Below are 15963 nucleotides of genomic sequence, written 5' to 3'. Positions count from 1 at the left end.
TACTTTATTTACTGCGGAGAGGCCACACATGTTTAGTAATTATTGACGCGGACATGCCCGCTTGTAAAAATATCATCATCATTATAAATAGTAATTTCAATGGCAGACCTATTATTATTAGACTCGTTCGATGAAATTTAGGACACATCAGTGTTTTTTTGCGTTCTGCAGATGCCCACGAAATACAAAACCAAATACCATGCGACATGCCCGCTTGTGCGCGTGATATCAGGCCTCCCAAACGTTCCGCGTACAAACGAGCCTACCATTTAGCCGGCTGTGCTGCCGCTGCGCCTTCTTATCGCTGTCATGAACCGCCGAGTGGGGAGCACATCACTGGCGTAAATCGCACAGCCAACGCCTTCGTCACCGCCCTATGACCTTTTAGGCGGCAGGGCAGCCTGCTGACTTCGGGAAGTTCTCGAATGTAGAACGGCGTATACCACGATTGGGAGAGCGTCGGGCAGCAAAAAGAGGAACAAAAAGATAATGCCAACCTAATTTAGGCGCTAAACAAGATAAGGTTGACGAACACGGGGCAAGCATGGGGGTTCTAATGATTCGTTGGGTGAATGCTGATTACATCCCTGTATTCTGTATCTTTTCCTCTCACTTTCTTGTTCATTACTCAGTAAATTCATATATTATTATTAACGAATTTAACGCGCAATTACGTCGGCCTTGTTTTGCATACGTTGACCCTGTCTTCTCCGATACATGGCTGAGCCTTGTCTTTGCTTGACCAAGATGCCAGGGGGTAAAAATCTGAGACGGTGCGGTCTACAATACAATGTGGTGGATCTTCGTCGATTGGAGCTACTTACAGCCATAAGAGTAATTTTACCTACTGTGGCACTAATTCTAGCTTCTCTTGGACACGACTGAAGCTGCTTCCGGGCTCCATTGCATTCCGCGATCGCTGTTTAATCTTAGAAAACTAGGTCCTTTTTCCAAATACGTGCCCGCGGTGGCTTTGCCTCAGCAGACTACTATCTACAGTGGTGCATGCTTCACAGGGGTAAAAGACATTTCGAATAATTTTCGATTGTATTGGCGGCAATTACGCTCGGGGCGTCAATTTTACTTACATTACTCTACATTGTTGCTTCTTCGGGGAGCCACCGACACTTCCTTTCAGAATACATTGCCACGCACGAGTCCTGCTTTTTCCAAGCGATCTCGCTCCATCACTAAGGAGGGTGTCGTACGGCGGCTTTACGTCACCAGGCCAATATCTATAGTACTGTTCCTTGTGCACGGTTTTGTCCAATGTGATTAGTTTCTTTCGCTGCATTAGCGTTAATTTTACCTACTTAACCAATAATTCTGGAATTTTGTCTTGTTGAGACCTAGACTTTGGCACCTCTTGCGACTCGATACAGCAATCTGGATGAGTGAAAGCCCCATCTTTTTTTTCTAGAAGTGCGAGCGAGATAGCCAGGTTCCAGACACGCGACACCTGTGAGAATGCTGCTAATAAAACCGCCTTACCAAAAGAGAATTGCAGTTCCTTCGAAAAGGCGCAACACCGATTGCAATAGCAAATTAGAAGTCTGCTTACAAAGTAACGATAGTAACTGTATCGGCCCTATCAACTTGTAGACATTGCCTTACTAGCTAAATTAACATGCATGGTGTCATGCGTGCACAAGGAAACACGGACGCATCTCACGCGTTTACCGCGGAATCTCGCCATCAAAACGCTGGAATTGAGGAAGCACGGCAGGAGCAGCGAGCGAATTGACCTTCCTGCTACTTCTCGCTTCAACGAGAACTAAACGGTGAAAACGCAGCGCACGAAACAGTACGTTCCCGCCGCAGAACGCTTTCAAGATATAACCCATGCAGCCTCACGGGTCCTATCTTAAGTGATCAATTGTTTCTGGTTGCCCGCAGTGTATAAACAAAGCGGCTGCCTCCAAACGAACCCTGCGTGCACAGAAATTCAGTGTCATGGTGCGGCAGCGCACCATTGTTAATGTAATCTCTAAGTTGCTTGTTGGGCAGAATTTAGGGCTCCTAGGGAATATGAGGTGGTGGTAGTCAGAATGCGATGTCACACTAAATTTATATAGCTCATTCATCATAATTTATTTTATAAACCTAGCAGCCGTGATGTAGGCGGATGGGAGAAAGGCACAAACGAGAAGGCCAGCAAGGGAAGCCTTTGCTCAGGAGTCTGTAGATTTATTGAAAGGTAAACCTTTCTTGCTGGGCACCAAATAAGCGAACGTAGTTGACGCGGAGGCAAGAGTTCTAATGCTTGCAAAATATTTGAATCATAACACGTTGTAAGCAATGAACCTAGAAAGTGTGTTTCGTTGATTGTAGCTACTGATGAATGGAAGGGGTTCAATTCGCGCAGTGCTAAAACTATAGCTAAGAGTTCTGCTGTGTACATAGGAGTAAACTCAGGCTGTCTAATCAAATCGGACCATTCTAGGAAATGAGCCAAAATTCCTACCCCGTCTTTTTGGTTGCTCTCTGAGGAATCTGTAGTTCTTATGGCGTTGGTCTAAATATGACTCAAGTGAACACCCAGGAAGTCGTTGAGAATTTGTGGAGATAAAGAGTTTGCAATATTTGGTAGATGTTATCAAAAATAGTATCTAACTAGATGGCAGTAGCTTTTCCTGCATTTATCCTATGTTGTTTAACGCTCAAGGGCTCGAGTAGTGGCTGCACAAAAACCACCTGTGGCGTATGAAAAGGGGCCAATGTAAATTAAAAATAAAATGGGATATTACATACTGTCTGGTGTATTCTAGGGCCTTGTTCGTGAAGTTGCAGAAAGGTTTTCACCCTTAGAAGTCGAAACACAGCCATTGACCAAGGGAGCACAGAATAGTCTTGTGTTCTGTTGATCATACCCTTAGAATAGTCGTGTTCTGGATGTGTTGATCATACCCTTCATGGGAGATCGGTCAATGTTGCAGAGGAAGGTGGCTTCAAAGATATGATTGATGCAGTCGTCGAAAAGTTTGGACTGTAAGCAGCTGAAACCTAGCCATTTATTTATTTATTTATTTATGTATTTATTTATTTATTATAACCTCAAGGTACGGTTGTACGATGCAGAGGGGAGGGGCAAGGAAAAGGAATGTATATGAAATGCCGACGGTGTTGCAGCGCGGAATGTTTACCTTTTGGCGGTCGTCAAAGCGAGATGAAATCTAAGACTACGGATCAACAAAGTTAGAACATAGATATGCGTTTTGGTAGTAGCTTTTATGGAAAAGACATTGGCGAGATAGTTTTCCGCAGATTGATAACAGCGGGAGGTGTAGGAGAGAGTCATGTTAGTGACACTCGCAGTTCTGTGGTAGTTGGTGAGAAAGAAACGGGTTGAGCGATCCTGCATTGCCTCTAGAGACTGTATGAGGGTGCCATGACCAGGGTCCTGTACTGATGATGCATACTCAAGCTGGGGACGAATGAAAGTTGTGTACAATAAGAGTTTTAGCGATGATGGTGCTAGCGAAAATTTCCGACAAAGGTATCCCTGTGTACGAGTGGCCTTTGAGGTTAAGTGAACAATATGACTTTTCCAGAATAGACTGCTAGCAATGTGAACCCGCAATTATCGGTATGGCGTTACACATTCCAGTGGAATGTTATTTAGCGTATAGGTGGGGCAGATCATGTTAGTACGAGAAATTATTTTTTTATTTATTTATTTATTTTACAATACTGCCGCTCTCAGCCGAGAGCCTAGCAGACGGGCATGAACACTTTCTTTTCCCGACATAAATACATTGCGAGTTACACAAAGAATGAAAAAGCAACAATATTCAACAAAATACAAAGGATAAGGTAGATAAGCTATACAACAGAACACTAAACAAAGCAGAACAAAAATGAACAACAACCGGGGCATATCATAGTCAAAGCAAAAAACGTGAAGTATTGGAAACAAAGAAGTGTATACATTTTTTTCTAAGCACTGTTAGTTTAGCATAAAGAGAACAGGGAACAAACATGAGAAATCATTAATAATCTCTTTTGATGAGCTCCAGTTGTGAAACAAACAGGGATAAAGAATTTGTTGCTGTTAATGATGAGTTAAGTTCATTCCATTCTCTGATTACTCGAGGAAAAAATGAGTACCTGAATGCGTCATTAGAAAAGGAATATTCAGTTAGCGTATGTTCGTGTTAATGCCGTGTTATTCTAGATTGCGAATATGAAATGTATCGGGTGATATCAATTTTATAGTAATGGTGCAGCATTTGAAACAGAAATTTTAATCGACCTTGTTTCGCTCTCGTCGATAATGTGTTGAGGCCTGAGGAAGCTAAGAGACGTGAAGGTGAGTCAGTAGAACGATATTTACTATGAATGAACCTTGCAGCTTTTCTTTGTACAGCTTCAAGTTTAGCTATGTTAGTTGCTGTGTAAGGAAACCAAACTGTGTTAGCGTATTCTAAAATAGGTCTCACAAATGTTTTGTAGGCCAGAAGCTTAATGTTCGTTGGAGCGATCTTTAGGCGTCTTTTTAGATAAAATAGCTTTCGTAGTGCAGTAGTTGTAATATTAGTTATGTGTGTTTCCCAAGTGAGGTTTGATGTCAGCGTTATTCCTATATATTTATGTTGCTCAACCATGGAAAGAGGCGTGCCATTAACGACATAGGTGAAATGAGAGGGTTGCTTTTTTCTTGTTATTGTCATTGCCACTGATTTATTGACGTTAATAGACATTTGCCACTGGGAACACCACTCGGCTAGCGTGTTAAGGGAATCAGAAAGATCGAGATGGTCGTTATGGCTGTTAATTTCCTTATATATCACGCAGTCATCCGCGAAGAGTTTGATTTTATACCCTATATTATCGGTTATATCGTTAATAAAGATTAGAAATAATAGCGGCCCTAGTACCGAGCCTTGTGGTACTCCAGATGTGACAGGAACGACATCAGATGGCATGTGGTCAAACATAACAAATTGTGAGCGGTGTGTTAGAAAAGCTGTTATCCAAGCAGAAACTTCTCCTTTCTCGATGGCATGCTCCACTTTTGCAATTAGTTTAGTGTGACTCACGCAATCAAAAGCTTTAGTTAAGTCAAGTAAAATCATGTCAATTTGAGAACGATTATTAATACTAAGAGCGAGGTCATGAACTACCTCTGTTAGTTGAGTGATGGTTGATAAGCCAGATCGAAAACCATGCTGGTGAGGCGATAGGATGTTTTCACGTTCTAGAAATACTGTCATGTGTTTTAGAATGATGTGTTCTAGTATTTTGCATGAAGTGCTGGTGAGAGATATGGGTCTGAAATTGGCAACATTATTTTTGTCTCCTTTCTTGTGGATCGGTATTATTTTAGCCTTTTTCCAGTCATGTGGTAGATTAGAAGTTGCTTGTGATTTACGAAAAATGTGTCCCAGATATCTACTGCACCACTCAGCATATTTTTTTAGGAATTCGTTTGGAATTTCGTCAGGCCCGGTTGATTTCTTAGGGTCAATGTTGAGGAGAAGATTGTGGATGCCGGCATCCGTTATTATTAACCGATCAAGCACTGACGTACAGGATGGTGGAAGAGGGGGGAGTGTACCATTGTCTTCCGTGAAGACTGATTTGAAGAAATTGTTATATTTGTTTGCCGTTGCACTTTTTTCTTCTTCAGTTAGTTTGGTTTTTGTCTGCTCGGTACTGCGCAGATGTTTCCAGAATCTTTGTGGGTTATCTTTTAGGAAGTTAACAAGAGTGACACTGTAATAATATTGTTTCGAATCTTTTAGTTTCTGCTTGAAATGCATAACTGCAGATTTTAACTTCAAGGTTGTAGATGGTTTTGGGTTATTCTTGTTAGCCTTACGAAGCCGATTTGCGCGCCGTTTAGCATGGATTATTTCGCGCGTGATCCATGGATTCTTAAGGTGCTGTTTTTTCTTTTGCATTGGAATATAATTAGTTATACAGAGCAGGACGATGGTTTTAAAATGTAGCCACAATGCATCTACATCAGTAGATTCCTGAGATGCTTTTTCCGAAAAGGAATAAAATTCATGCGACAGATAAGTTAGTATGCTTGCTTCATCTGCTTTATGAAAGTTAAGAAAGCTTTTTACTGTTGACTGGGTAGTAATACAATGATCAAGCTGGAATGTACACATAGGTATACTATGATCAGATATTCCTTCAATAATGTCTATTTGTGCTTGACTTGTAGTAAAATGGTTGCTAAGAAATATGAGGTCGAGGATATTTTTCGTTGAGCCTTGAACGCGGGTAGGACGAGTGACAAGTTGATGTAGGTTAAAATTTAGCATTAAGTCTATTAGCACTTCAGAGGCTTCTGACGTATGATGCATTGTGGACCAGTCTATGTCAGCTAGGTTAAAGTCGCCCGCAAGAATAATCCTGGATTGATGGACATGACGCTGCATATATTTTTGAATTGCTGAAAGGCATGCACTGTGAGAGGAAGGGCTCCGATAAACGCAACAGGTTACGATTGACGTCCCGTCGCACAAAAGCTTGCAGAAAACGGCTTCAGCGTTGTCCACCTCGGGAAGAAGGACAAAGCGAAGACAGTTTTTTATCAGTAAGGCCACTCCTCCACCTCGTGAATGTCGGTCTTTCCGGATGATTGTGTAGTTTGGAGGGGCAATCTCGTGGTCGAATATAGCGGGTGATAGCCATGTTTCCGTGATGGCCACAATATCGGGCTCGTAATCGACTAGAAGGCTTTCCAAGGCTTCTGTTTTATTTAGGACACTGCGGGCGTTTACATTTATCAATGTTAATCTTTTGATTGTGCGGCTTGTGCCGCTTGTGCGGCTCTGCGGGTTATTCGGCGGTTTGTTTCTGCGTCGTTTTTTTGCATCGGTACTTTGTCCTTCTTCTCTTCATCCCAAATATATGCGCGTTTGTTAATGTAAAGTTTGTCAAAAGAAAGTGATACTTTTTCCTTTCTTTCACGGTTTGGTTTTGCACTATCCCAAAGTTTCTTCCGTATGTCTCTTATTCTTTTAGAGAAGTCTTCACCAATTGAGTAGTCAGTTGTTTTTAGTTTGAAACCACGGCTTAAGATTGCCACTTTTTGTCTGTAGTCAAGTAACTTCATTATTACCGGTCGAGTTTTATCTGTGGCTCGTTTCCCCAACCTATGTATACGCTCGATGGCAACTTTTTCTAGTCCCAGGGTGTATTCGATAATGTCTTTTTTTACAGTTTGCTCTAACGACTGGGTAGTTTCATCGTTTTTTTTTCCTTCAGGCCATAAATAATTAGGTTAGATCGCCTACTGCGGTTTTCAAGGTCGTCAATTTTATGTTGAAGAATGTCTATTACTTCGCTCATACAGGCGATTTCTTGTTGACAGGATTCGACTCTATTTTCAAGGACTGCAAGGAGGTCAAGCTTGTTTTCCATATCTACTAAACGTTTTTCTTTAATATCTTTGATGTCAGTTGCAATATCCTTCAGCTGTTTTGAAATTTGGGTTAGATTGGGGCCAGGGTTAGTTTCAATATCACCACCTCATGTTCTCATACTCATGTTACTCAAAAAAATTACTCATGTTCCTATACTTTTGAACCTTTAATTATATGCGCCACGTACGACACCACTCATTTATGTTATTGAGATCCTCCTGAATTGCTAGAATATCTGAGGAATTAGGTATTTTACGATAAAAGATGCAGTCATCTGCAAATAGACAAATTTTGGAGGAGACGTGAGTGGGCAAGTCATTATTAGAAATTATTAATAAGAAAGGTTGCCTTGGAAAACTTATGCTCGGCCTCACGCTCTGCGTGATAGTCTGCTTCGAAACGTTGTCATTAATTAGATGCGACACGAATGTATGAAATTTCATGCATAATTTGATAAGGGAAAGAAGAATATGCCATACGAATTTTCTCAGATTTTTTCTATATATTATTGACCATCGATACTATTGGTAACTGTTCTCTAACACATCAGTAAAATACATATTAACATATTTCAGTCAACCGACTTTCAATAGTATGAGTACTCACTGATGTGTACATTATTTTTTATCGGTTTCTCTTTATTAACGCATTTAGGTGTCACTTATTTCTTTTGATGCTAATACTTTCCGATTCATGGCGTATTCCTTGTATAGGGAAAAATTCATTACAACGGAGCTCAACTAATCAACATTGGTTGAGAAAACAAATACAGACATCAACCTCAACCATGATGCGTAATTTCGTGGCGCGGTTTCCTTCCACTATGTTGCAGTATTGGAATATTGCCCCCTTATCCACATCAGCATTCTGTGTGAAACGTAGCCTTAGGTCGTGCATCGTTTTCTATGCTTCTTCGAAAAAGGATCTCCATGTGCATCTGCGTTTATTTCCGCGTCTCAAGAAGCAGCGGCTATGGACGCCAACCGACCATACATTCGTGTCGTGGGAGTACTCCGAACAGATTTACATTCGAAAAATAACAGTAAACAAACTCAATAATCGCTTACGCTAGCCGCTTCAGGAGGCCCATGAATTCATTTTCTTGATACCACCTAATATGAACAGAAGCGCAGGAGTATAGAATGAGTACTGCTGGATTTTTTGCAATAGCTATGGCGTAACTTGAGAGTTCTCGCCACGTTGTGATTTCTTGTTACTCTAAACTGGGAAGGAAAAACGAATCAATCGCAAAAATCCGACTTTTTAAAAGAAAGGAAAAACTTGGAGGGTGTGAGATTGGAGAGTCCACGAACCCTGTAAAAGGTCTATTTCTCTGCCTATGCAACAGGCGAGTCCCACCGAGGAGTTACAACACGTGTTTTCCACGTTGCAGAGAAGGAAAACATGTGTACATGTGGCGGTGGGGTGCGGGTCATGAACATGTTAAAGTTTACTAGGAAAATACATGAATTAAGCATGCGTTGTCACGTTTCCCTCAGGGGTAATGGGGAGGTTGGGAAACAATAATATAGAGAAAATATATCTGCAGAATAGTTTTTGGTTCATAAAGATTGAGGATTGCCAACTTAAGGACTCTTGTAAATGGGTTTTTGCTGAATGAGCACCCCAACCAAGAGGAGTACGTTGTGAATGCAGTTTGTAAAGAACGGAACAGGGCTACAGTCTTCTTTATTCAGCAACCGCACAAGCCAAGTAACTGCACCATGGGAACGCGCTCAACGACATTAAAAGCGCACTAGTTTCTTTGGCTGTTAGAGCGCATACAGCACGGAAAGTTTGTCTTCCGACCACGTGGCTTCATACTGGTACTGACGCTAGAAATCGCAAGGAATTTTGAAAGTGGTCCCCTTACAATAAGTTCTAAACCACTTCGTGTGTGCGTGTTGAGTCATTATGCTTATACGTCCTGTCTCATTCCTTTCATTTCATAGTCGGATGGCGTTTCTGAGAGCGTCACTCGCTCTTACACCGTGGTTATTCTGCTTGGTGAACGTTCGCTCTGGAACTACGGACGAAAATGACGGTGCCTACACCAATATCATGGTATCGATACACCCGGATGGTATCCGACGAAGACAGTGTGCGGAATCTGGAGGCACGGGTGAGTATTCAATCTTTCTTTAAGTTTGATGCAATAAGTGAATGGAACAAATGTTTTCTTGATATCTGTGTATTCACGAGTGGGCCAAGTTCATAGTAATCGTGTTACTATCCTGCCATCACTCTGTTCCCGGAACGCGAGGTGTCCTCATGAATGCAAGCCGACGAAGGGAGACCGCCCTGAAGGTTAGATGAATGAAGTTAATGCTTCAAACCATACGCGACGACGTTTAGAGGAAAACATTTGGCCCAATATGCCACTTTTGATGCTTCAAACATTCATAGATAATATTGCTATGGAACAATATTTGCAATGAAGAAGCGAGCAGTGATAAGACGACGACGACCTTTGGAGGCTAGCGCGGGCTGTTGCTTCTTGGCCATGTGCGGCGTATTCCCTTGTCAATATACTTGTATATAGCTTTTTGCCTGCGTCTTCCTACGTAACATATCTTGTAGAGGTGGGCGTTCCCGTACCTCGTCCCGGAGCTTCGCAATAGATGGTACGCCGAGCCTTCTTTCATGACTGCCGGCGATGACAACTCGACTCAGCCACCTCCGATACCTCCTGCCACTTCGACGACCAACATCACTCACCCGCTCCCCGTGATCCTGTCGTATTCTCAGGCAAAGATCGGGAAGATGTCAAAAACTGGGTCAGCCTGTACGAGCACATCAGCCGGAATAACCAGTGGGAACCTACTATCATGCTCGCCAACACAGCCTTTTACCTCGGTGGCACACCTATAGTTTGCTTTCGGACGCACGAAGATGAGCTCACCAGTTGGGATTCACCTAAGCAAAAGCTCCGAGACTTGTTCGACAACCAATACGGTCACCAGCTCCTCACGCAGAAGGCGTTATCCAGCCGTGTACAGACGTCATCAGAGCCATACATCACGTACATTCAGCACATCTTGGCTCTGCACCGCAAAGTTGACGCACATATGACTGAGTCCGACAAGGTTTCGCACATCCTCAAGGCATTGCCGATGACGGCTTCAACTTACTCGTTTTCAACAACGTCGCGACGGTGGATGCAGTTATAAAAGAGTGCCGCCGCCTGGAACTCGCTAAAAGCCGACGTATCGACCAGCAGTTTGCCCATCTACCAAACACCCCAGCGACATCTACCTGTGCCGACGCTCCTCGTCCCAACAATGGCGATGTTACCAGGATCGTCCAACGTGAGCTCGAGGCCGCCTATTTGGCTGCCTTCGACTCCAGCTCCTCCAACGCACCTGCAGTTACGGTTTCCCTGATCCAGGCAGTTGTCCGCCAGGAGTTCGCAAACATAGGTCTTCACACCCTCTACTCAGCCCATCACCCTAATACCCACCCGGCTTTTTCGATTCCGCCCCGTCCCGCATCTTCTTACCCACCACGTTTCGGCAACCCATCTGAATGGCGCACTGCTGATGACAAGCCCGCTTGTTTTCATTGCCATCGAATCGCGCACATTTCTCGGCACTGTCGCAGTCGCTAGAGTTCCCTTACCCGGTCTACTTATACTGCCTGCTCTCGCCCCCCAGGTGGCCCTTCTCGTCCCTATGTGGCGTGCTCCGATAATGTCGCCACTGACTCTCCTGCGCCGAACCGCCCTATTCTCGTTCGCCTTCGCTCCAACGACGACAATCTCGCTCTCCCCAGCCCAGTCGCTCCTTTGCACCGACTCCCTTGGGGCGCCACTCCCTGCGGGAAAACTTGACGATGCAGTGCCTTGAGGTGACGCTGCATTGCTCCCTACACAGCCAAATCCTCTACTGTCGCCGCCCGCTCATTTGAAATTTGTTGACGTGAAAGTCAACGGTGTTTCTGTATCTGCTCTTATAGACACTGGGGCGCATTTGTCGGTAATGCCTGAACCACCTGAACCGCGTAACCGCCTGAAGAATATAATCACACCTGCCACTACGCCTGGTGTCTGTGTCGTCGATGGCTAAACAGGCCTCGTAATTGGTATATGTGCCGCCCACGTCTCCTTCACCGATCGCTCTACTATCATGCTATTCACAGTCATCGCCCGCTGTCCCCACGACATCATCCTCGGCTTAGACTTCCTCTCCGCACATTCTGCTCTCATCGATTGTCCCGCCAGTACTCTCCGCCTTGACCTGCCTGTTCTGGATCACGCTGAACCACACCCCAGTCGCCACAGTTCCTTCGACTTCATTCGCTTGCGACCTTGGGCACTGACTTACGTCGACTTAGTGTCATCCCCACCAGTGCCCGAGGGTCACTACATCGCGGCTCCTATGCAAGACGTCTTACTTACACGGGGTCACAGTACCTTTTACAGTTTTATCTATTACGGCGAATCGCGTCTGCCTGCCAGTGGTAAATTTTGGCTTGACGACACAAATGCTGCCACGCGAGATGTCTCTGGCCGAGCTTTTCTCATTCAAGGGTCACTCAGTAGCATCTATTGCAGTCGAAGACAATTCGGCTGATCTACCTCTACCATCGCAGTCGGCAACTTGTACCATTGCCGACTTACAGAAAATGATTGCGCCCGACATGCCGTCCGAGCACGCTCGTGTGCTCTCCCGCGTTCTGTTTTGCTACTACGATATTTTTTTCCTTCGCGATTTAAACATCGCATAATAATGCGATGTTTAAAAGACAGTTTTTAAACATCGCATTATTACCGGCGATGCCCCTCCTATTCATCGCCGGTAATAATCGCCGCCCATATCGAGTGTCACCTGCTCAGCGTCAAGATATTCACGCAGAAGTTCGCAAAATGCTTGCCAAGAACATTGTTATAAGACAGTCATGTAGTCCATGGGCATCACCTGTTGTGCTGGTAAAAAAGAAGGATAGCTCATGGCGTTTTACGTGTATTATCGGCACCTTAACACCAAAAAGGACGTGTATGCCCTGCCTCGGATTGATGACGCCCTTGACTGTCTCCATGGCGCTGGCTACTTCTCCTCTATTGACCTTCGCTCCGGCTATTGTACAATTGCCGTGGACGATCTCGACCACGAGAAGACTGCTTTTGTAACACCAGCCGGTCTTTATCAATTCAAAGTGATCCCGTTCGGTGTATGTAACGCTCCTGCCACTTTTGAACGCATGATGGACTCCATTTTTCGCGGTTTGAAATAGTCCACTTGCCTGTGCTACTTGGACGACGTTACAGTATTCTTTCCAGCGTTCCCTACGCACCTCGAGCGCTTCTCAGCAGTCCTGGACGTTTTTCGACCAGCCGGTCTGGAGCTGAATGCATCGAAGTGCCAATTCGGCCATCGCCAGATTACCATCATTGGGCATATCGTTGACGCGAACGGAGTGCGACCGGACCCAGGCAAGATCCATGCACTTACGCACTCCCCTGTTCCGAAGTGTGTCAAGGATGTGCACAGCTTCATCAGCCTTTGTTCATGCTTCCGCCGTTTGGAGAAATATTTCGCAGCCACAACACGACCACTAACCGAGCTTTTGAAAAAAGTCGCCTCTTTCTGCTGGGGCGATAACAAGGCCTATGTATTCTCGAATATAATCGACCTTCTCACAACGCCTCCCGTTCTGGCCCATTTCGATCCTTCTGCGCCTACCGAAGTCGTGCTGATGCCAGCGCTCACGGAATTGGCGCAGTACTGCCACAACGCCAGTGCGGGAACCACCGTGTTATCGCTTACGCCAGCAGGCTCCTCTCACCCTCGGAGCGCAACTATTCCATCACTGAGCGTCTGGGACAGTCTCTTGCTTACGTCACATTTGCCAATAATTGTTCCCGGCATGACGCCGCCGGATTCGGTCGCGAACCGACCTTGCCACTTGACGTGGCACTTCTTCCTGCTGCGATCTCAACAAGCGAGTATGCCCGCGACGCCATCGCCATCGCCGACCACGCATGCCAGCTTGCCCATGCTCACCTGATGGCCTCGCAAACCACTCGGCAACGTCAGCACAGCGCCCGCCACCGTGCCGTACAGTTTTCACCTAGTGCGTTCATGCTCCTGTGGTCTCCTTCTCGTCACGTCGGACTTTCAGAAAAGCTCGTTTCGCGATACACAGGGCACTACCGCGTGCTGTGCCAGGTGACGCCTGGGACGTACGAAATTGCTCCTGTAGGTTGATCTTCGTCCTCTCCTCTGGCATCTAGGGACGTCGCGCACGTCAGTAGACTCAAGGCCTTCTATACTGCTTCCGAGTCCGGACTTTAGTCGCTCCGGGACGGCGCTTTTTCCGCCGGTGGTAGTACTACGCAACAGTATTTGCAATGACGAAGAGGCGAGCAGTGAGTAGACGGCAACGATGACAGGATGCTAGCGCGGGCTGTTGCATCTTGGCCAAGTGCCACGTATTCCCTTGTACATATACATGTGTATAGCTTTTCGTCTGCGTCTTCCCACTTAACAATATGGTAGATGGCCGATTGCTTGAAAAATATTCTAGGTGCCTTTGAGGCATTGATCTTGCGTTATGTTTAGAGCTTATGTTTGATGTCTTTAGAAGAAAATGAGGGAACAGTGACAGACGGAAAATTCTTAAAGCTCTCCTTAGTGGATTACAGAATGTTAAAAAAGAATGGTAAGACAACAACGTAAAAGTGGTCATTACATTTCAGTAATTACTCATTGATTTGCTGTGAGACAGCAACTGGTCAGTGGCACCAATTACATATTTGGATTAAGCAGCAGTACTTGTCATCGGCTACATTGCTTTTTTTTCTATAACCAATACAAGTATGCTATGTATAGCATGGTGCGATGTCACGTTGTTGGCTATCAATCCCATCGTAGCTACATTTCGAGTGTTTTCGATGCTAAAGTTTCATGGAGCTAAACGAGACTGAGTGTGGTGAGAGATATTTAGGGAGGCTCGTCACGGTGTTAGAGCACGTCATATATTTTCCAAGGCGATACACAGGCGATACACAGTTGTGCATGCATTGTATTGCGGCTTCTTGATGCATGTACAGAACAACTGCTCTTGCACTTACCATGAATTTGGAACAAACCTGTGTGAAACGACGTCGCATGCTTCAGTACACCCATAGCGCATCTTATGAGAGTTGAGGTGGAGGGGAGGAGGGGAAGAGGCAGTAGACAATGCGTCAGCCGCGATGAGAACTCCGATGTGAACGCGCCTGCTTGTGTCGCCAATGGGTTCTGGCTAGACGCGCTTTGTAAAGCTCTCCATTGTGCGTTGGCCTTCATAAAGCGAAGCCTTCGTTCCACATTGTGCCGTGTTTGCGAGGCTGCTGTTTGCTGCTGTTGCGTGGGTCGTTACCTGGACTGGAATGAAATATCTAAGATGGTGTGGGCGACGTACGCCACACGCTCATAGCGCTCACAATTTGCTGGGATGCACTCAGCCTTGTGATGTGGTAGCCAGCACTTCACCCAGTGCACACCAGGCAGAGGCATGGTGACGTCGACATCGACACCAATGGCAACAACAGAGTGGATAAGGCGTGAGGTCGAGCTGCTTACTGTGCCACTGGACTGCGCACGTGACTCTATAGACTAACTTGATGGACTTGTTTGTGCGCACGTGCTTGTTCTATAATAATAATAATAATAATAATAATAATAATAATAATAATAATATAAACACCATAACCATTAATTACTTCTTTTCCTCGCCATTCTTAATTTCCAACGTTAACTAGCAGGTCAGAGCAATTTAAACCTCTGGTTCACCTCTCTGTCTCTCTGGTAATAAACAGAAATGCCTCTGAAACTCCAATCTGTGATTATGAGTATTGTAACACATGGTAGGATGGTTAATGTAAAGGAAGTGAGGATGTTTAATATTCATCTTTGTCCCGTTGAAATGATAGTCCAACTTCACGGAAACATGTGCTTTATTTGACGTTTGCTAATTGCGAGGCATCTGGATAGGCGTTGCGCTCCAATTGCATGGCTAACCTTATATTATGATTAGATTTTATTTAACTTGTACGTTGTTAATGTAGCGGTTGCTTCTAATATGAAAAGATGTTCGCGTGAAAATCAAGAAAACGTTCGCTTACCAGGCAATCGCAAATGTTATCGAGCATTTTTTTTCTTCCCTTCAAGAAAATATGGCGACGCGTTCACTTATACTTGCGGTGGAACATAGACGCGCTCTTTTAACCATGAGGCCTAAGTGACACCTTTGAACATGCAGGTCACGCTTCGATCAGAATACCGGTTCTTATACACTGAGTTTACTTCGAAAAATTCATCTTTGAATTTCCGAAATCGTGGCCTAACAAAAAGATCCATGCATCAGATCGATAACAGATCCACGCATCCTACTTGCGTGTTTCCCGAAAAGTGAAGTGCGAATCGGGAATTCCTCGATTTTTTCCTCGATTCCTCGACATCGAGAGGCTGAGCGTAAAAGGCAGACTACAGTCCTCTTCAAGGAGAACATATACTTAACAGGAATCCCCTGGCCACAGAAAAAAAGAAAGTGCTGGAACGCAAGTTTTTTGTTGCTGTTAAAAATGAAAACAGAAATA

General features: G+C 44.7%; 1 protein-coding gene across 3 annotated transcripts in view; it reads left to right on the top strand.

Moving 5' to 3' along the window:
- The window catches only part of LOC135913647 (uncharacterized), a 186325-nt gene that overhangs the window by 135584 nt on the left and 34778 nt on the right, over positions 1-15963 (top strand). For all 3 annotated transcript variants that reach the window (XM_070541112.1, XM_070541114.1, XM_065446189.2), the window contains one exon: positions 9335-9504. In XM_070541112.1, the coding sequence (XP_070397213.1) occupies positions 9335-9351 (17 nt within the window). In that variant the 3' untranslated portion in view covers positions 9352-9504. The remainder of the gene's footprint in view (positions 1-9334; positions 9505-15963) is intronic.

Source organism: Dermacentor albipictus, chromosome 6, assembly GCF_038994185.2.
Source record: "Dermacentor albipictus isolate Rhodes 1998 colony chromosome 6, USDA_Dalb.pri_finalv2, whole genome shotgun sequence".
In the NCBI taxonomy this organism is placed as follows: Eukaryota; Metazoa; Arthropoda; class Arachnida; order Ixodida; family Ixodidae; genus Dermacentor; species Dermacentor albipictus.
Note: the sequence above shows the minus strand (reverse complement) of the source record. Positions and strands in the feature narration are given on the sequence as shown.